The sequence below is a fragment of the Bidens hawaiensis genome, unplaced genomic scaffold, assembly GCF_021521415.1.
Source record: "Bidens hawaiensis isolate Kalapana, Puna unplaced genomic scaffold, B.hawaiensis_p1.1 tig00011475_1, whole genome shotgun sequence".
NCBI classification, from domain to species: Eukaryota; Viridiplantae; Streptophyta; class Magnoliopsida; order Asterales; family Asteraceae; genus Bidens; species Bidens hawaiensis.
In genome coordinates, this window is record NW_027491898.1 from 419,073 (window position 1) to 440,358 (window position 21,286).

General features: G+C 32.5%; 1 protein-coding gene and 2 pseudogenes across 3 annotated transcripts; 1 reads left to right on the forward strand and 2 right to left on the reverse strand.

Annotated features, from left to right (window-relative positions):
• Positions 1-319: 319 nt before the first annotated feature.
• LOC143538141 (F-box/kelch-repeat protein SKIP6 pseudogene) lies at positions 320-2,712 on the reverse strand (annotated as a pseudogene). The gene is made up of 2 exons (XR_013136201.1): positions 1,941-2,712; positions 320-574 (listed from the first exon to the last, which is right to left on the reverse strand). The product of XR_013136201.1 is annotated as an F-box/kelch-repeat protein SKIP6 pseudogene (transcript).
• Positions 2,713-2,714: 2 nt separating this feature from the next.
• On the forward strand, positions 2,715-7,206 carry LOC143538120 (uncharacterized; annotated as a pseudogene). The gene is made up of 10 exons (XR_013136197.1): positions 2,715-2,792; positions 3,043-3,138; positions 3,919-3,993; positions 4,153-4,221; positions 4,961-5,037; positions 5,306-5,394; positions 5,542-5,671; positions 6,490-6,580; positions 6,851-6,915; positions 6,987-7,206. The product of XR_013136197.1 is annotated as an uncharacterized LOC143538120 (transcript).
• Positions 7,207-7,755: 549 nt separating this feature from the next.
• LOC143538143 (4-alpha-glucanotransferase, chloroplastic/amyloplastic-like) lies at positions 7,756-14,502 on the reverse strand. The gene is made up of 16 exons (XM_077031760.1): positions 14,139-14,502; positions 13,482-13,544; positions 12,768-12,856; positions 12,618-12,678; positions 12,250-12,328; positions 11,906-12,042; positions 11,674-11,832; positions 11,328-11,404; positions 11,017-11,156; positions 10,216-10,247; positions 10,055-10,129; positions 9,860-9,932; positions 9,692-9,780; positions 9,384-9,428; positions 8,368-8,520; positions 7,756-8,023 (listed from the first exon to the last, which is right to left on the reverse strand). The coding sequence occupies exons 1-16, from the start codon at positions 14,469-14,471 to the stop codon at positions 7,919-7,921; spliced, it is 1,710 nt and encodes a 569-aa protein (XP_076887875.1). The 5' UTR covers positions 14,472-14,502; the 3' UTR covers positions 7,756-7,918.
• Between the last annotated feature and the right edge of the window lie 6,784 nt (positions 14,503-21,286).

Below are 21,286 nucleotides of genomic sequence, written 5' to 3' on the forward strand. Positions count from 1 at the left end.
TTGTGTAATATTTCCTTATTATTGTACAAAGTGTGTCTTTTGCATTGTTTGGGTTTCGTTTAAATCTATCATCCAACAATTTCCTTCTTTTTTATTTGAGACTCCCTTAAAAACTCTGGCTTCATAATGGAAGGCCCACATGCGTAAATTCTCAATGTCATAGAAAATCCCTATATAAAATACAATGTTCCAAAAGTACATACATAATATCTTCAACAACGGGTCGTTACAGGTACTATAATACTCACCAAATATCGTTCAATGTATTTAAGCAATCAATATTAGAACTTGCCTACTTAAATACTGCAAGATTTAATGGATAAAAGCGACAGAAGAATTGAGTCTTGGTTGATTAACATTTGAAGTAGTTGACAATATATACAAACCAAATACAGCACAAGAGCTTTTGCAGCATGCCAACAAAAAGCTTTTTATTTCCAATTAAAGGCACTATGATACAATACAATACAAACAAGTTGTGAAAGATACAGATTCCACTCTAAATATCCCATAGATTTGTATGCATGAGGATGAGGATAGTACACAAATTGTGTAAGGAGACTTATTCAAGATCCTGTAAAATGCAAACAATAAGATCATCAATTTCATATAAAAAGGTTTTTATGGAGTAATTACATCATTATTATGTGGCATCAATTTTACCTGAGGCATCTAAAACGAGTTCTTTGACAAGGCTTACACACATAATAGACCAAACTCTATTCTATTAAGTTGTTCAAAGTTCAAACACTAGTATCTTAAATGAGATTGATGGAAACAATTTTCATACTCCTAAAAAATATGATAATTCATTGAAGATGATTCTTTTAATCCTTATTCCCCACATCGACCCATAGCTATACCTCAAGTTCTTTAACGCCGTTTTCTCCAAACTCAAATATAAACACATAAGCCTGTATATAATATTCTCAGCTCTATGCATGAAAAATAAAAGAAATTCCAAACTTATGACAAAGTGACAACCAATTATCATGTCATACTCGCATAGTTGTTGGGCAAACACCATATACCAGACAACTAATAAATCAATGTACGATATCTGATGCATCACAAAGATAATTGATAAGGTCATCAATATATAATTTTATGACTAACAGTAATATGAAGGCCATATGCTAATATGATTGTGCCAAAAAACACCAGGCAACTACAATGTCTCTAATCCAACTTTCTTTGACCTAACATAGAGGTGTGCACAAAGCCAAAATAACCAAACAATAACTGGAAAATAACCGACGTAAGCAAACCAATAGTTCAGTTTGGTTTGGTTTTGGTTTTGGTTTTGTGTTCAACCAAACCCAAGAAAACAGAAGAAAGAAAAACGACTTTTAAGTAATTTATAAGAAACTAATAAACAGTGTAGTTCAAAAATTTTAGATTCAAATGCAATAATAATGCATAATAATCAATTACTCACTCACTAACTATTAAATACAGACCCAGAGTTTCAGGAGACTTTCTTTTTCAGTCCACACTTTTCAGTTTTCAAGCACAAATGGTAAAACTGAATCGAACCCATTGTGAAAACCCAAAACAAATGGATTTCCAACACTCAAAATCCAAATTCCAGTTTTTGGTTCAAATCCCATAACCTAACACTTTCCCTTCATACCCAAACACATTAATAGTCAACTATATATATAGTCTTTCAAAATTGTGATTTGATATACTAAATCAACTAGTAAATAGAAAGACATAAGAACTCGTTCTCAAAGAACTTATTATTTTCAACCAGGTTCTTATGATATTTAACATGGATTCAAAAATGCATCTTTCAATTTAGATCAAAAAAATTCATTACACTAAAATCAGTAAAATTAGTAATTAACCTAAAGGCAAAGATAACAATTAACAAGTTGTGCAGTGTGCCTTAACTATATTTTATATCAAACTATCAACTACAAAGATAGAAAGCATACGCTGCAAGTTACAAAGCAACCGCCAAACAATGCAGAATCGATGAACCAGCTGGAACCGATAGAATCGAATCAACCCACAAAACCTTTCCACTTAACCCCCCATCTTCATCCTTACAAACCTCAATCACCGCACACATAACATCCATCTCTTTCCCACCACCGCCACCCACAAAACACACAACCGCCCATCCAAATCCACCATTGTCGCCCCACACAAAAACTTCGGCAGCCCTTTCTCCACCCCTCTCAACTCCTTCCAAGCGTCCTTGTCCACATCATACCCTCTAATCTTACCCAAATAATCATAACAATACAACACCCCGCCAATCACCACGGCCCGCCCGCGCCACCCCAAATCCAACCTTTTCGGTACCCGCCCCCACTCCTTCCCGACGACATCATACACCACCCCACCCCGATCCGCCATTGCGTAAATCCTCCCACCAATCACCGCACACGCGTGCATCCACTTATCCTTCCCGTCCACCGACCCGCTCGCCACCGGACCCCACTCCCCGACCGCAGGATCAAACACCTCCGCCCAGTTAACCGACTTCATCCTGTTATCCACCACACACCCGCCCATCACATAAACCCAAACGGAAGTTAAGGCGATATCGTTAACAGAGCCGCCGATGAGGTAGATTTTGGAGCCGGGTCCGACGGGTTGAATTGGGATGGGAGGAAGTGGGAATAAGGATAACTTATTATTAGGGTTTGGGTGAAAGTACCAATTGAAAGTGGAATTGAGGTAAAGAGAGTGCTGGGTGGAGTGGAGCGGGTGTGGAAGAGGTGTTGGGAGCGTCACCTCCCAACGTCGACTTCACCTCTCTCCAATCCGCCATTGCCAAGGTATTTGTTCAACTTACGTTCCAGTTTGAATTCATTTTGATGCAACTTTGCTAGTTTTCTTCAGCTGATGTACAGTTTATCATCATAATTTGTGTTATAACCCCCAAATTAACAAAGTTTCACTTCAAAATTATTAATAAATTGTGGCTTGGAAAGAACTCCTTGCTAATAATAATAATAATAATAATAATTTATGCAGTTATTTTATTTTGCTGAATAATAATTGTAGTTGCATTTGAATATTCTGCAGAAGGATAGTGATGCTGTTAAAGAAGCATTAAATCAGCTCTCTGAATCTGGTTGGGCTAAAAAGTGGAGTTCTCAGCCCTATGTTTCTCGACGCATGGTTAGTTATTTTAAACACCGGCTAATGTCAAGTCCTGATCGAAATAATACACGAACTAAACGAATAACTCTCATTTATTAATCAGAAAATATAACTCAAAAAACTGATTACAATCTATCAAACCCTAACTCGGTTGCATCTCGTGCTCTTTAATGTCTAACCATAGCTCGGTTTATATACACTAACTTAACTTGCTAGCCAAGGCATTACCAATTATAATTACAAAACAAACATATTGTAATTAGAAAACATAACCAACTATGACATATTTGTCAATATTGGTCTCTCAAGCTCACCGACTTGTGACTTGGAGTCTGAAATTATGTCCAACATAATGTAGTCGTCATAATTTGATCCATACTATTTTAGACATTGAACTTCAGAAAAATATTCCATTTTTGATGAAGTCCACTTAGAAAGGAAGTTGCCTTTTTTTGACAGTAAAAGAATATCAAAATGAAACACTTTTACTAAGTTATAAATTGGTACTATCATAATTCATAGTTTAGAAGGCATTTTATGTGTAATATAGAACTCTACACATATAGAGCCGCTACTTAAACCTGTGCTTTACATCCTCCTTAGCTTGCAGAGGTGTATTAGATAGCTATAATTATCATAGTCTATTATAGACCAATCAATATGGAAGCCTATTTTCAAAGTATTGACACACATACACTCATATTTTACAACATTAATCCAGGAAATTATGAAAAGCGTAACATATTTTGATGCAATAGATAGGTTATTTTATTCTAACCAACTGAGGTTTTTCAACAGACATCTCTTCGCGAGTTGACAACTCTTGGACTGAAAAATGCTGAGAACCTTGCAATACCTAGTGTTCGGAATGATGTAAGTTCATGTCATAAGCGCCTACCATGTTTTTTAGTTGGTATCTCGTCATCTCAATAGTTGTTTGTTGCATTGGTTCCAGTTTTAATGATCTTAATATTCTTATACTAGAATTATTTTTTTATGTTTCATGAAATTAATTTCATGACAGTGATGCAGGCAGCTTTTCTTTTCACTGTGGTGGGAACTACAGGATTCTTGGGAGTTCTTGCTGGTCAGCTTCCTGGGGTAAGCGCCAACTTATTTTTGAGTGGTTTTTCTTGTCATATATTTCTATAATAAAGAAATGCCAAATATAAAGTGAACGATTTTAACTTCAAACAACCTTCTCCTCAGGGACTGCACAGAGAAATTATTCTTGATATTGGGCATATGTAGTTAAGTTTAAGTGATTCAAAAACCTTACTTTTGTGCTTATTTATCTCATCATCGCATTTTGCAATCATGGCCCATTCTTCAAGAAATGGGTTGCTTTGGGTCTACTCAAAATTCAACTGTAGCAACCTTATCTTGAATGGGCCGGCGTGCCACTATTACAGAGTCAGGTCAAAACATAATTCCAAAATGCTTTAATGCAGTACAAGGATGTAATGAATTAGACCTCGTATGTTTTCATTAAGTTTGATAGACCTTGTAACTTTTGATTTGACTCTACACATTGACACTTGTCACATTTTCTCTAAATGACCCGTTTCATCCCGAGCCCATTTTGAGACAAACCATTTTGATACTTTCTTGAAATGACCCGATTTGATCCCTCCTGTTTTTGTCAGGCTTGCATGCGTTGGACGGTGTTTGTAAATTAGGCATAGACTTGTACACTACTAACTACACTGAGACACGTCATCCATGATAGAACTTGTTAATCTCAGTTTAGTCTGATTATGTTGTGATTTTGCTGCAGTTATTTGTTGCAAGTAGATTGATGATAGTTGTTGAATTTTTTATCGTGGTTAAAATTTTGTAGGATTGGGGCTTCTTTGTACCATATTTGATTGGAAGCATTTCTTTGGTAGTTCTTGCTGTAGGAAGTATTTCACCCGGGTATGTTTAACATGTATGCAAATATTTATCCTGTCTTGCTTGGTGAATACGCGTAGTAGAGTGATACTAATGAACAATAGAGGTGGCATTTCAACCCATTTACTTATGAATGGGTCTATCCGGCTTATCTTTTCATCACTTCAGGTCAAACTGGTAAAAGAAACTTAAGAAGAAATGGGTTCAACATGTCAAACAAGTGGAAAGCCGCTTTGACAGCTCTAAATCGAACAGTTTTGAATTTGTCTAAATTAGCTCACATACGATGTAGGCTTCTTCAGGCTGCAATTGGTGCATTCTCAACCTTCTTCCCTGATTATCAGGACAGAATTGCCAGACACGAAGCTGCACATTTTCTGGGTAATTTCTTCTCTGAGCAACTAACCATGTTCTAAATCAATTTATTTATAAAGTTAATACTATTACATTAATAATATTGCTCTGTAGCTATACCAGTGTATTGAATATCTAACAAATGAAAATAACTCACTATTCTTTGAATGGCAGTTGCCTACTTACTAGGTCTCCCGATTCTCGGGTATTCTCTAGATATCGAGAAAGAGAATGTTAATCTAATCGATGAAAAGCTCGAAAAGCTCTTGTACAGTGGACAACTGGATTCAAAAGAGCTTGACAGGTACATTTGAGTTGTTCTGCTAACTAATTCTGTTATGTTCTTATTGATAATACCAAATTTATAATCGTAGTTGAGTAGTTAATTATATTGAAACTTAAGTGTCCGATGAGTGTCATGGCCAAATTTACGGGCCCTAATCTTGTTTGGTTATTCCATGTAGACCCAGATGTTGATACATCATTAACCTTAATTTAAGACAAAATTACAGAAACGTTTTCACGTTTATATAAAAAATGCAGGTTTCATCCTTTATATTTAGGTGAGCTCGGGCTAGACTCAGCCTGTTTACAGTTTACATCCCTAGAATAAGTATTTAATTTGTTTTATACATAAAAGTAAGAAAAGTGAATAACTAAACTAAACTAAACAAACGAAGATAAATACATAATAAAATAAATCTATATTGAAAATGATATTTTATAAAAAAAATAAATGGATAATTAAATAATTTTAGAATAATTTATAAAATAAAACTGATGAAAAAAAGAAAAGAAATGTTAAAGAAAGGAAAAAAATCAAAAGAAAATAAAATGAAAACAATTATGAAAATTACAGAATTGCCATTTTTAAAAAACTAACTGAAGTTTTTAAGGGCAGTAACAAAAGGTTAACATAAAGGTTGTTCATCCTGATTAATGAAGACAAATGATGTAACCTGCAATTTTATGTAAATGTAAAGGACTTTTTCTGTAATTTTATCTTAATTTTTGTTGTCGTTCTTAGAAAACAAATATATGATGAATATCTGCATTACCTGTTGATGTCAACATGTTTCATATATCTATGTAACCTTAACTACCATTAAACTTCATTCTCAGGTTGGCGGTTGTAGCAATGGCAGGACTAGCAGCAGAAGGTCTAAAATATGATAAAGTGGTTGGCCAATCTGCTGACTTATTTACTCTACAGGTATTTCCTTACAAATGGGCCGATTCACCTTGTTTGTTCTCTAATGGGAAAAAATAAATAGCTTAAAAGAAGCGCACTAAATACATAAATGCTCACCAAACATGTATTTTAATGCATATAAGCTTCTAAATTATTTTATTCAAAGATTAAATTGTTAATAAAAACGATATCATCTGTACTGATTTTTGTTCAGAAGTGTTTTTTGATCTGACCTGTTTAGAAGGTGTTCCAAATGTCCAGATTCTCATTTAATTATTTCCATAATCTCAGAGATTTATAAACAGAAGTAAACCCCCGATCAAGTCACAGAGCAGCAAAATCTAACCAGATGGGCAGTAAGTTAACCATTTATTAAGTGTATACCAAGAATTGATACTGATTTTTATCTGCTGCAAAAAATGTGCAGGTTTTGTTTGCCGGGTCGTTGTTGAAAAACAATCAAAAACTTCATGAAGCAGTAATATCTGCCATGTCAAAGAAGGCGAGCGTGGTAGAATGTATTGAAGCAATTGAAAGCGCTGCTGCATGATCCTGCAACTAGTAGTCGCTACCATTGATTATATAAATTGGTATTTCATTGAATATGAAAATAGTACTGTTGTATATGTTTGGTTAAAGTTGAATATCATATATACTTTTGACAGTTTGACACAAGTTTGTTTAGTTGTATATTGGCTGAAAGAGGTGAAAGGTGAATAGCCATATTAAAAAGGTTAAGATCATAAACGCATTTTTTTTTTATTTTTGCATTTTGAACAAAAAGTCCCTCAACCCAAATTTAGTATACCAAAGTACTAAAATTTTGTATAAAATTGATGTAATCATGGAATTTTTAAATGACTTCTTACCCACTAAACTGGTCAAAACAAAGATAATATAAAAACACGAATTTGAATTAAAACAGTAAATATTTAAATACCGTGTGTTCCATTTTAGCAAATTGTAATGATTGTGCCAGTAATCGATTTTTATCACTTATGTCATGTATACATGTATTTTAAACAAGTTTACAAACTTTAATACGCAAAAATTGGATCAAGGGATTTTTCATATGAAACGAAAAGTTAAGTAGGGTTTCTATGTATTAAGTCATTAACACAAACTTAGAATATATATTGTTGAAAAGACATTATTGTCCGTTGCAAGTTGGTAAAACATTACACAATACAAGACAAGGAATTGGTTCTAAACCAATCATGTTTCATTCTACATTTATGCAAATAAATTCTGTTTCATTTTTCCTCAACTTACATTACAATATTATGGAGTCCTCAATCTCGATAAGACCATTTACAGGTCTCCAACAAGGATGAAAGCGATATAAAACTTACAATGCAATCATAGTCGACCATACATAGAAAGCATATCTCTTAGCTTCTTTGCTTGGGTATCCAGGCTTGAAAAGCTCATAGAATCGGGTATCCTCCAACCCCAATTTCCAGCCTATATATTCACAGGAAAAGATAAATTAATTAATTAAAATTGATAAAGATTTTAGCAAAATTTGTTAGAAAAACAAAGGATGCATATCAAAAGAAGTTTTCGGTATACGATAAGTCAATAAGCTAAGTTGCAAGGAGCTGTCAAAAGTTGCAAAAAGTGTATTTGTAACACATAACACCTCCTAAATCATTTATTCAAAAGTTAAAATAAAGCTTAAATAATATATTTTTATAATTTAATTTGACACTAGCTGCTTATAAAAATGTTTAGAACCTATCTTCTAACTCTCAAATTGACACAACCCAAAAACACCCCAACCCAAAAATGAGTTAAAAGATTATTACCTGTGTTGCTGGAATATTCATTCTAGCAGAACTGCCCAACCCGAGAATATCCTGCATAGGTATGATTGAAGTTTGGGCTACCGAGGCAAGGGCGGCTTGAATTAGAGCCCATGAGATATCATCATCCTCAGAAATTGATAGATAGTTAAGCACCTAAGATAAACAAGATGATAACAATTATAAGAAAATTAATTTGTAAATAAAACTAAAATAGAAAAGAATGATGATCACAAACAAGTTAACGGCTTGTATTTGAGAGATAAGACTAACTCTTTTATACAACAGTTTACTTTTCATTTGGTTTTCTACCAACTTATATTTATCCATAAATCCTAAAAGTTGATTCAAATGTATACAAAGGACTAACAAATTAAATCCACACACAAAATTAGTGATGCTAATGAATACTGATTGACAAGCTTGGGAAGCACAAGATATAACTATTCATTTACAAGCTTGAAAATCACAAGATACAACCCCTAAAGCTACTATTATTTTCATATTATTATTACATTTGGAACATTTATTTTTTTTTTCACTTGTACCTCTTAAAATATAATGTTTTACAAGATTCTAGATGCAACGTAGTGACGCGCTTATTTTTATCTACGTTTTGATACAATTTTTTTTCCAAAACTGACCTGGGTACTAGCTATCCAAGCCCAAGCGTACAAGCTCTCAAAGCTACTATTATTTTCATATAATAATTATTTTGGACATCATTTGTTTTTCACTTATATAATTTAAAATACAATTGCTTTTTTTAATCTACGTTTCGGTATAAATTTTATTCAAAACAGACCTGGGTCAAATATAATATATTTTTAACTGTTTACCTTAACAACATAATGTTTTTTTGAATTCTGAAAAATATTGTTGCGACGTACTTATCTCTACCTATGTTTCAATATAAATTTAATTCAAAACCAAACCGCTACAACATGCATGAAGTGAATACTAATTAATCATAATTACAAAAATATTTGAACAGATTGCAGTGAGAATAAAACACTCACATTGCGTTTTTCTTCTTGCGGAAGCACATCCCACCATCCACATATCTATGACAAAAAATATGAAACTATTAAATGAACAGTTGTCTTTGATAATTCACACGTACCATATAAGCATAACATGCAAATAGAGGAAAACCTACCACTTTTGAAGTACAGTTGCAATATGGAGTGACTATTAAGTATTAATTATCAATTTTGTTTAATTCCTTGAACTCAGGTTTAGTAATATGTTTTTTTCTTTTCTTCTGTATATATTGTGTCTTATATATCAACAGGAAGTACATACATGAATAAAGGGGATCCCTCACCGTGTCATTATCATGAGTTCCAGTATACACAACTTGATTCTTCTCATGATTATGAGGCAAATGAGGGTTTGCTGCATCACTTCCAAAACCTGTTCACACAATTTTATGAAAATATTAAACTTTAGCCTACCTGATTATACACAAATGAAAATTACATAAGTCTGTTACCAAATTGGAGAACAGCCATTCCAGGTGCCCCAATAGACTTCCTAAGTTGGACCACATCTTCAGTTATAACTCCCTGTAACACATCACAAGTTCACTACTTATAGTTACAATATTGTTAATATAATTTGTATAAAAATTACATCACTATCATTGATAAGGTCTGCATAAAATTAAATCAATTTGTAAAAATCATACCAAGTCTTCTGCTATGATATTGATGTTCCCAACAGCTCTAAAGATGGAATCAAATAAAGAAACTCCGGGTCCCACCTACTATCAAACAAAGTTATAACGTAGAGAGCAAAGGAAATAATAAGTTTGGTATAATAATTGTATATCTAAAGAACATATCTGACCTTCCATCTACCTAAAGTTGCAATTTTTGCTTCTGCAAAATAAGAAATTCAGTATTATACTATTATAACATGGATATACTTAAGCAAGGTGCATGCCTATAATTAGGGTTTAGAGATAAATAGTTGATGATAAATAGTTGTCCCTTAAAATGGTATTTGTGATGTAACCCAAGTCAGTTTGAATATTTAGGGTTGCAAACAAACCGAACATACAATGAACTGCTCGTGAACCCTTCGGCAGAAATTCGTTTACGTTCGCTCAATACACGAACGAACATGAACAAAGAATTCCATTCGGTCAATTAAATGAATGTCGTTCAGGTGTGTTCGTGAATGTTCAGTATATGTCCGCTTATGTTCATTAATTAAGTTCGTTTATATTTGGGCACTATATTTGGGCACTAAAAGTTTTTATATTTTATATTTTTTAATTTTTAGTTTGATATCCTAACATTTAAACTTTTTTCTATCTTATCAGTTTATTCTCTTAACTTTAATACTAGAAACCCTAGTACGCAAATTTATATTAATTTTGGGTGATTATGCCTATTGCTTGAGTTTAAGAATGTTTAATTAATTTATCTAATTAATATATGTTGGTTTGTGTTCATCTGTGTCCATTTATGATATTAACGAATGGGCACAAACGAGCAGGAACAAAGGCATTTCCTTAATGAACAAACATGAACAAGAAATTCCGTTTGGTTCGTGTTTGTGAACCGTGCATTTGTCCAATACAGGCTTCACGAACGAACATGGACAAGGTCTCGTTCGGTTCGGTTTGGTTCGTTTAAAACTCACCAGAAGGAACAGCCCAAAAGCCAGAAAATCCCCTAAAATGATCTATCCTGAACTCATCAAATAGATCCTGTGCACGTCTTAACCGGCGGACCCACCATGAAAATTTATCCTCTTCCATTGCTTTCCAGTCATACAGTGGGCTTCATGTGAAAATATTATTCATCATTAATCACTCATACAAACCCATATAAATCAGGAATTTTGAATGTCTTATAGCAGCAAACAAAGTTTTTTAATGTATTCTGTAAAAGCCAGAAATAAACAATTTTCTTCAATATAAAAACTATTTACAGAAACTTATGGTAATTCACCTGTCCCATAGTTGACCAGTTTCACTAAATGCATCAGGGGGAACACCACTAACCAAAAGTGGAAACCCTTTCCTGTTCTACAAGACAAATAATGCTTATTTAATGTGAATTATAATTAAATAAACAATATCATAACAACAATAATGAAAATCTTTGAATAAAAGGATTTAGGAGGTTATATGCACTAAAAGTAGAATTGGGCATCTTTCAAGTAACCTGCATCCCTTTTATCTTACAACGCATAACTTGACCCATTTGATGCGTTTGAGATGAAAAAGACAGCCAAAACCGACCTGCTCATCAGTAAATGGGTCTAAAATTTTTACTCTAGATATTTTTTACTCACCAGTAGAAAGTATTTCTTGTTTGCCCAAACATCTGCACTGTGATAACCAACATAAATGGGCATGTCTCCCATAATGCTTATCCCCTTTGACTGTGCGTAATGTCGAAGTTTTTTCCATTGTCTTTGAAATAGGAACTGCTGCGCGACAAAAATGTCGATCTGGGTATGGAAGGGCAAAATGGTCAGAAAACATGTAATCTGGCTAAATCAAGTCAAAGGGCAGATATCTTACAAATTCCCTTTTACTTTGGTAAATATCTTGTAATGCAGCAAGGTGTCGATTCTTTAAAGGCTCGGGCCAATCATACCAGTTGTATGTATCATAACTGTCATCAATAGCAGCAAAATATGCTGCATCATCAAGCCAACCTATGTAATCATGAAAAGAACACACTAAGTAAGTTTCCTAAAACTATTAACAATGTTTTGTAATGTAATCACAAAATATAATGGACTCTCTAATTTGAGAAAACTAAAGGCATGTACTGTTGTTACTTCTGAAAGAATAAAATACAGATTTATACATTTTCAACTCAACAACAATTATCATAATAGCTTAAAGAAAGAATACTTTACTTGCAACATCAGGATCTTTGCGAAAATCTTCGAGTTGACATTTGAGATCCCCGTTACTTGAAATGAGCCTCTTTGCAGCCTTAGCCAAAACAGAGGTTGAACATAAAATTTAGTTCAGCTAAAAAGATCCCATCTGTGAACAATGATCAGACCCAAATTGGTCATATTTGATAGCATACATCAGGGTGTGTTTTAATCTTGGTTTATAATATCCTTGATTCTTACCAGTTACGATCCAAACACTTTCTTTTGTAAAAAGATCTTAGGCAAACAAATACCCTTTTCTTACTAGTTTACCCCAAATCTATGAACTTTTAGCAAGTTCAAATTAAATGTAAGAAACAACTACCCTTTGCTTCATAGGTTACCTTTGCTATCAGTGGATCCTTTATTTTAGCAACAGTGTCATAATTTACACGACCTGTGTCCCTGCACAAACGCTACCCTGATAAAGGAATATACATCAAGATGGTAAAAGGTAATAATAGTGTTCACTTCAAGTAATCAATGATTCTTACTGTGGTTCAGGAAGCTCTTCTTTCATCAGTAATCCATCTTTCACAAGATCGTCTAGGGATATCAAAAGAGTGTTGCCACAATTTGCATCCTGCAAATAAGAATTTGGAATATTTTTCACTATTTTATATTAAAATAGAAGTACATAAAATTAGGAGCAATGTGCACATCTGAGATCAGACGCAACCAATGAAAAATAGTTGGGCCTCAGTTTTGATGCTAAACATTTTATTCAAACACAAATTTAGGCCTGAGAATGACTTCAACTTAAATAAAGCAAGCTTCATTTGTTATAAGATGCCATTCTTGGTGTGCCAAACTTAGCAAAGATATGCTGAGCAAATTGTGGTAACTGATTAAGCCGTAACTAACACAGTAAATACTGAAGAACGATAAAAAGATGTAAATTGATTTAACAACTTTCTTCCTAACAGAGAATTTGAGGCATCTTGATACTAATAGAATCTTAATCTAATCAATCTTTATGAAGAATTATTGTTAAAAGTGTCATCGATGTCATGTAACTCAAAAGAAAAGAAAAAGGTACTTTGTCAGATTTAATGCCATCATCTTATTCTATAACTTTTCAAGAACCGGCTGCAGTCACTTCCAACACTAAATATGCTTAAAAGTTAACATTACTAATTTTTTATTAGGTTGTTGACTTGTTGTTCGCCGATCTCTCATTTCTTGATGAAAGTTCCATCCATTAATACCTGTCCAGAATATGGGGATCCCTCCTCATTAGCCTTCCTACCTGGTGGAACAAGCGGGAGTACCTGCATAAACACAGAAACAGTTTAGGATCACATACACCTTAACAAGTTCAATTTGAGTAACACAATTTCAGATTTGCAATAAAAAAACTGATACATATCTTGAACTAAAAACCTTCCTTGTAGAACACTGTACAAAATTAATCAACTTTAAAGAAACTGAGACAAGCTTTCTGTAGGAAAAAAAAACACTTCTATAGAACACTTCCGTGTTACATCAAGTTCCTTACTATTAGACAGTTTATTGTGTATGTGTGTGTGTGTATACAGCAGGGGCATTTATGTCATTTCAGTGTTTATATTGCTAGGAGTTTGTTAGAAATTAGTTGTATTTATTTTCCTTGAGACTCCATTATATATGGAGGCCTAGTCTTATACATTTAATTGACGTTTTTAGTTTTGCACTTCCGCTCACGGTTTCTTCTACTTATAGCTTAATCTACTTGTGCATACACTCCCTCTAGATCAAAATTCATCAACAATCAATGCCATAAACTAACCTACATTACTGTATCTCTAATTCTAGGGCTCCAAAACTAAAACTAAACAACAATCAATGCCAATTTAAACCACAAGTCAATTCACCAAACTATTAACCTGCCAGACCGAACAACCAGCTTGATGAAGCCAATCAACGAACCGGAAGGCCTGATCACCGAGATCTCCAACGCCGTAAGGTCCGGTAAACGACGTCGGATGAAGCAGCACTCCGGCTCTTCTTCTCGAATCACGAGGATCAGCTTTCGGAAGCCAGTCCGCGTAGTCCACCGGCAAATCCTCACCGACGGCGTACGCGGTGGTGGCCGCGTGAGTGCGAATTGCGAGAGATTTACGACGAATTGGAGATAAGGAGCTGGTGTGAAGAGAATTGGATAGTTGTTTCGGATGAGTAGGAAGTAGAGGCAGTGATGAGAGAGAGTGAACCGCCATTGTTGCTGGTTGAGATGCAGGTTTTGAGTGAGTGGTTATATATATATATGTGTGTATGTATAGGGAGCATGTGAGATTCAGCCTAAATTGAATCAACCGCAAAGTTAACGATGATGGACGGACTAACTACATTTTAAAAACCACCCAAAATCCCATGCCCATTTACTTGAATTGCACACATGAAAATCACTCAATTTAATATCAAATTCTTATCTAATGGCATTGGTATTATTTTTGTCTTTGTTTCATGTTTGTTGGGCTTCTCTCCTTGTTTATGGCTACTCGAGTTTTGAACATCTCAAGTTTGTCCAGCCTAATTTCTGTTCCAGACCTAGGCCCATTTGCTGCATATTCTTTCTTCCTCTCTGAACGTTAGAAGCTGCCGCTCCTGTTAGCTGTCATCTAGAAGATTAATTGAAGATCCCTTGATTATTGGGAGTGATTTGTGGAGATTGATTTCTTTCCCTTCTATGCTACCTTCGGTCATCTATTTAAGCGGGCTAAAGTTTGTTGCAAGATACAAGAGAGAATTATAAATCTCATTCGTCTGTTTTCTTGTAATCATTCATCCAACTAAGTTAGTTGGTTTTCTTGTTTCTTGAACCATTGAATCAATAAAATTATCTTATTGTTTTTGACAAAAACTTTAATTTCACTTATTAGAGCATTCTCAATGGATTCTTCAAATTATGTGAGGGGTTTTCTATTTTTTAGAGATGGTTAAAAGTGGTTGTGAGAGGGGTAGAGAGAAAATGTTACTGTTCATGATTAAATTTGGAGAAATACATTGTTATCTCTATAATTTTTTAATGTATTTGAAAGTGGTTGTGAATGAATGAGAGAGAAAATGTAATGATAAAAGTATAGAAAAGTATTATTTAATTGAAAATGAGATGGAAAAGATTATGTTTTTAGTGTAATTATAGAGATGGAGATAGAGAATCCATTAAGAATGCTCTTACGTTTTCAAAGATAATCTAGTTTATTTTTATTAATTGATTTTACTATTTTTTAAAAATAATTAGGATTCTTAGAATTTCTTTGCAATTTAAGAATTCAAAATTAAATTAATAATTACTTTCATTTCAACGTACCCATTTTTTATTTTTCATTTAACCCATCAAAGCGTTTCTTCTATTTTTCAGGAATTAGAGTTTTACAATTGACGATCTACTTAGTGAATTGATTGCAGCATCTACCCGTTTTGATTTCTTACTCAATCAATTGATGATCTACTCAATCCAGATTGGTTATTCAAGAGGTGTTAATTTCGTTGATGCTGCAATAATCGCTGCTATTTTTCATCAATTTAAAGTTTGTTCAAGTTATTTTTTACGATTTGTTGTAAACCTAGTTTTGGTTAACAACCACCGTGTAATAAACCCTAATTTTTTGCAATAAGCTTAATATTTCATTTTCATTTATGATTTGATATCACAGGTTGAAAAACATTTTAAAGATGAAGCTACCCAAGAAAATGGTGAACGAGCCTGAATGGTGAGCCTTCTGGAACTTTGGAAACATATCATCAATATTATATTTTATATTGCTCAGAATCTCATATGCCTTTATTTACTATACAGTTCAAGCATCCTTCGTTGGAACCATGGCGATAGTGTAACACCCCGGCAAAAGCGGAAACGCCTGAGTGTGATATACAGATTGCTCAAACACACGTGACACTATTAGATGACTATAATAACATTATTTCATTTAAATCTTCATGTAACACAAGTTTATCAAATAATACAAGTTGTAACAAATAAATAAACAAATGATAAGTTATTCTTTGAATATCCTATAGACATGCTATGTTTCTTCTAACTTTCATCTTCGTATCTTTACACCTGTAACATATGTATAAAATAAAGTCAACTATGAACATAGCTGGTGAGCTTCCACAGTTTAAATACGTACGTAAAAACCATACAACTCATGGACAAGTGATAAACGAGCAAGTAAGTCCTTTCCAATTGGTAACAACCAACGTACTCGGGTAATCGCGCAAGTAAGGTCCTTTCCAGTTGATAGCAATCAACGTACTCGGATAATGAGGCCTTTTCCACTCGATACAAATGGACCGGAGTGCAAAAGGGGACGTATGATCATACTTAATGAGGCTTCCCAATCGTGCAAGTAATATTCGTGCAAGTAATACAAATAACACATATACGAATTGTAGTTTTGTAATAGAAGTAACAATACTTGAATTTTAATATGGATACATATGCTACCCCAAAATAATAAAAACATTAAAAAGGGATGGTGAAAAACTCACCTTGAAATTAAAGATAAACGTTGCAATGAAAACCGAAAGCATGATAATGAAACCGAAGCGGTCGAACATGCGTTAAAGAAATCCGAAACGATTGAACTTCTCGAACTATAATTAAAACAAAAGAAAAATCTAACTATCGGGATTGAAAAGATTAAAATTATTTTGTTAACGGAGTTAAGCATTATTTAATGTAACTTTTATTATTTTATGGCATTTTTATATTTTAATAATATTGTTTAAGCTTTTACGGGTTTTAACGATTTAAATTAATATTTTATTAATAACTTAACGCTAATACGAGAATTATGATATTTGCGAATCACGGATTTTAACTATAGTTTTATCTAAAAAAAATGATTATGTTTACAATTTATAAAAAGGTGAAGAGCTATAGTCAACGAAACGGAAAAATAAAATAATTTTATCGGGTTTAATGAAGGTGAACGTAAGTTTTTAGGTGAAAAATGTTAAACTTAAATTTATACATAATTTATTTATGTTAAATTGATTTTATTTGATTTAAAATAATTTTTAATAATCTATTTGGTTTATTTAATAATAAAGACGACTTAAAAAAATTCGTTTCATTTCCGGTCGGACCCGGACTCAACTTAGGTTGGGTTCGTTTCCAACATGGTAAAAAGCATTATATTTTAGAGAGTGAGATGAAAAGAATTAGTTTTAGATGTTGGATAAATAAAATAACTAAACCGAACCGAATAAATACATAAGCGAGTCAAGATCGTTTTTTATGAACTACACTAATGTTAAATAAATAATATAACATTAAGTTCTAAACGACACGAACAAGCAGAAACTAAAAACATACCCGGAACAAGAACTTAGATAATAAAAGAAGAAGTCTTGAACTTCACGGTTTGACGTCATAAATCAAAGTAGGTGAAAATCACCAAAATGAGAAAATAACAAGAATCTTTTGTAAATGGAGTTGTGAGGAAATGGGAAGAAATGGAGCTCTATTTATAAGTGAAGTGAGCTAGAGTTGTTTCAATTGTATTAAATTGGTCAAAATACTTAATGGGTCATGAATGTCATTTAAAACTTGTAATTGGTCACAAAAATTAAATTGTAACCTACAATTTATATTCAAACACATTTATTATCATCATAAAGAATTTTGACCAAGATTTAATTGTAGTAGGAATGCATTTTTCTTCATTTTTTAAAACTAACTAAGTAAAAAAAAATGTGACATAATTAAATAATAAAAAAATGTACTTTGGTTATACGTAAGTAATGTTATCTATGCGACATTTGAATAAAGTATATATATATATATATATATATTAGTAATGGTTAATATATTTAAATAACTTTAGGAAAAGCTATTACATATGAAATATGTAACATATGATTATATTTATAACTAAATGGATCACCTCGACTAATAAAACGGATTAGTTTTCAAAATATATTTACTCTTTAGTCCTTGAACTTTGAGGTGCAATTTATATGAAATATAATTTATATAACTTGGATATTTTTATATTTTACCCGCACAGTTTGCAAATTGTTTTATCTTTAAAACATTAACTTTCGTTAATTGCGCAAAATGAATTGAAAGCGATAAATGATAACCGTAAATCCTCGGAATTCAATACGAATGGAAAATGAAGGTATGATAAACTACGAACAAGAGTACATTAAAATGAAAAACTGGGTCAGTTTAACGAACACAGTACTAACTCAATAATGACGAATGTCACATGAAGTGAAACTTGAGAATATTAATAATATATATATTTATAAACAAAAATCGAAAATTTGAAATGAGTCAAGTTTTCGGGTTTGAAAAGTAACGAATGTTACAAATAGATCCATGTCAAAACAACAAAAGGGCCTAAGGGAAAGGCATGTGAAATTTTATTCAGCTTTCAGATTTTGATATGCATATTTGTCAACCAATCATTTAATTTTACATGATAAAATATAACAATTTACGGGTAGAGGAAACAGTTGCACACTTGCACTATCACTAATGACGGTGCCACTTCATATGGACAACCCTATTGGCAAGGTCCTCTCCTCATTGGTATCCTCCAAATTGTAATTGCATTTTGTGTTTCATAATTATCATATTAACTTTTGCCACCACATACAATCACTTTTACCAGCTATGTAGTTCACATTTTTTAACCAAGTTTGACACGCTTCTTAATTTAAAAATTAGACATCTCAAATGTACAAGGTGATAAAGTGGGTGACTTGGACTACTTTAGTGGTAGTTTTGGCTGGTAAACTTGAGGGTAGCTGAAAAGTTAGTAGGCTAAAAACCTATGACCACTTTAAGTTCAAAAAATCATTTCACAGATAAGGAACATTTTGCAAAATTGGCTATTGATGCTGTTGTGAGACTAAAAGTGATTTTTTTGTTGGCTCTATGTAACATTCGTTACTTTTCAAACCCAAAAATCTAACATATTTCAAAATTTTGATTTTTGTTTATAAATATATATATTATTAATATTCTCAAGTTTCACTTCATGTGACATTCGTCATTTTTGAGTTTGTAATGTATTCGTTAAACCAACCCGGCTTGTCATTTTAATGTACTATTGTTCTTCGTTTATCATACCTTCATTTTCTATCCGTATTGAATTCCGAGGATTTACGGTTATCATTTGTCGCTTTCAATTCATTTTCCGCAATTAAAGAAAGTTAACGTTTTAAAGTTAAAACGATTTGCAAACTGTGCGGGTAAAATATAAAAATATCCAAGTTATATAAATTCTATCTCATATGGATTACACCTCAAAGTTCAAGGACTAAAGAGTAAATATATTTTGAAAACTAATCCGTTTTATTAGTCGATGTGATCCATTTAGTTATAAATATAATCATATGTTACATATTTCGTAATAGCTTTTCCTAAAGTTATTTAAATATATTAACCATTACTAATATATATATATATATATATATATACTTTATTCAAATGTCGCATAGATAACATTACTTACGTATAACCAAAGTACATTTTTTTATTATTTAATTATGTCACATTTTTTTTTACTTAGTTAGTTTTAAAAAATGAAGAAAAATGCATTCCTACTATATTTAAATCTTGTTCAAAATTCTTTATGATGATAATAAATGTGTTTGAATATAAATTGCAGGTTACAATTTAATTTTTATGACCAATTACAAGTTTTAAATGGCATTCATGACCCATTAAGTATTTTGACTAATTTAATACAATTGAAACAACTCTAGCTCACTTCACTTATAAATAGAGCTCCATTCCTTCCTATTTCCTCACAACTCAATTTACAAAAGATTCTTGTTATTCTCTCATTTTGGTGATTTTCACCTACTTTAATTTATGAAGTCAAACCGTGAAGTTCAAGATTTCTTCGTTTACTATCTAAGTTCTGTTTTTAGTTTCTGCTTGTTTGGGTCGTTTAGAACTTAATGTTATATTATTTATTTAACACTAGTGTTAGTTCATCAAAAACGATCTTGACTCGCTTAGGTATTTATTCGGTTCAGTGTAGTTATTTTATTTATCCAACATCTAAAACTAATTCTTTTCATCTCACTCTCTAAAATATAATACTTTTTACCATGCCGGAAGCGAACCCAGTCTAAAGTTGAGTCCGGGTCCGACCGGAAATGAACCGAATTCTTTTAAGTCGTCTTTATTATTGAATAAACCAAATAAATTATTAAAAATTATTTTAAATCAAATAAAATCATTTTAACGTAAGTAAATTATTTATAAATTTAAGTTTAACATTTTTCACCTAAAAATTAATGTTCACCTTCATTAAACCCGATAAAATTATTTTATTTTTCCGTTTCGTTAACTATAGCTCGTTACCTTTTTATAAATTGTAAACATAATCATTTTTTCGAGATAAAACTATCGTTAAAATCCGTGATTCGCAAATATCATAATTCTCGTATTAGCGTTAAGTTATTAATAAAATATTAATTTAAATCGTTAAAACCCGTTAAAGCTTAAAAAATATTATTATAATATAAAAATGTCATAAAATAATAAAAGCTACATTAAATAATGCTTAACTACGTTAACAAAATAATTTTAACCTTTTCAATCCTGATAGTTAGACTTTGCTTTTGTTTTAATTATAGTTCGAGAAGTTCAATCGTTTCGGATTTCTTTAACGCATGTTCGACTGTTTCGGTTTCGTTATCATGCTTTCGGTTTTCATTGCGACGTTTATCTTCAATTTTAATGTGAGTTTCTCACCGCTCCCTTTTAAACGTTTTTATATTTTGGGGTAGTATATGTATCCTACAAAACTTCAAGTATTTATTATTGCGATTACAAACTACAATTCACTATATGGACTTTTGTGTTACTTGATTATTTGCTCGAATTTTCTTGCACGTGGTAGCCTCAATAAGTATGACCATACGCCCCCCTTTGCACTCAGGTCCATTTGTATCGAGTGGAAAAGGGCCTCATTATCCGAGTACGTTGGTTTATACCAACTGGAAAGGACTTTACTTGCTCGTTTATCACTTGTCCATGAATTGTATGATTTTTACG

Bases quoted from the DNA above. Each gene is read 5' to 3' on its own strand.
- LOC143538143 (XM_077031760.1), bottom strand. From the start codon at position 14,471: ATGGCGGTTCACTCTCTCTCATCACTGCCTCTACTTCCTACTCATCCG. The intron at 12,857-13,481 runs GTATTAATGGAT...TCTTATTTGCAG, and splicing joins GATCCCCATATTCTGGACAG to GATGCAAATTGTGGCAACAC. The intron at 9,781-9,859 runs GTAACAGACTTA...TTGTGTGAACAG, and splicing joins AATGGCTGTTCTCCAATTTG to GTTTTGGAAGTGATGCAGCA.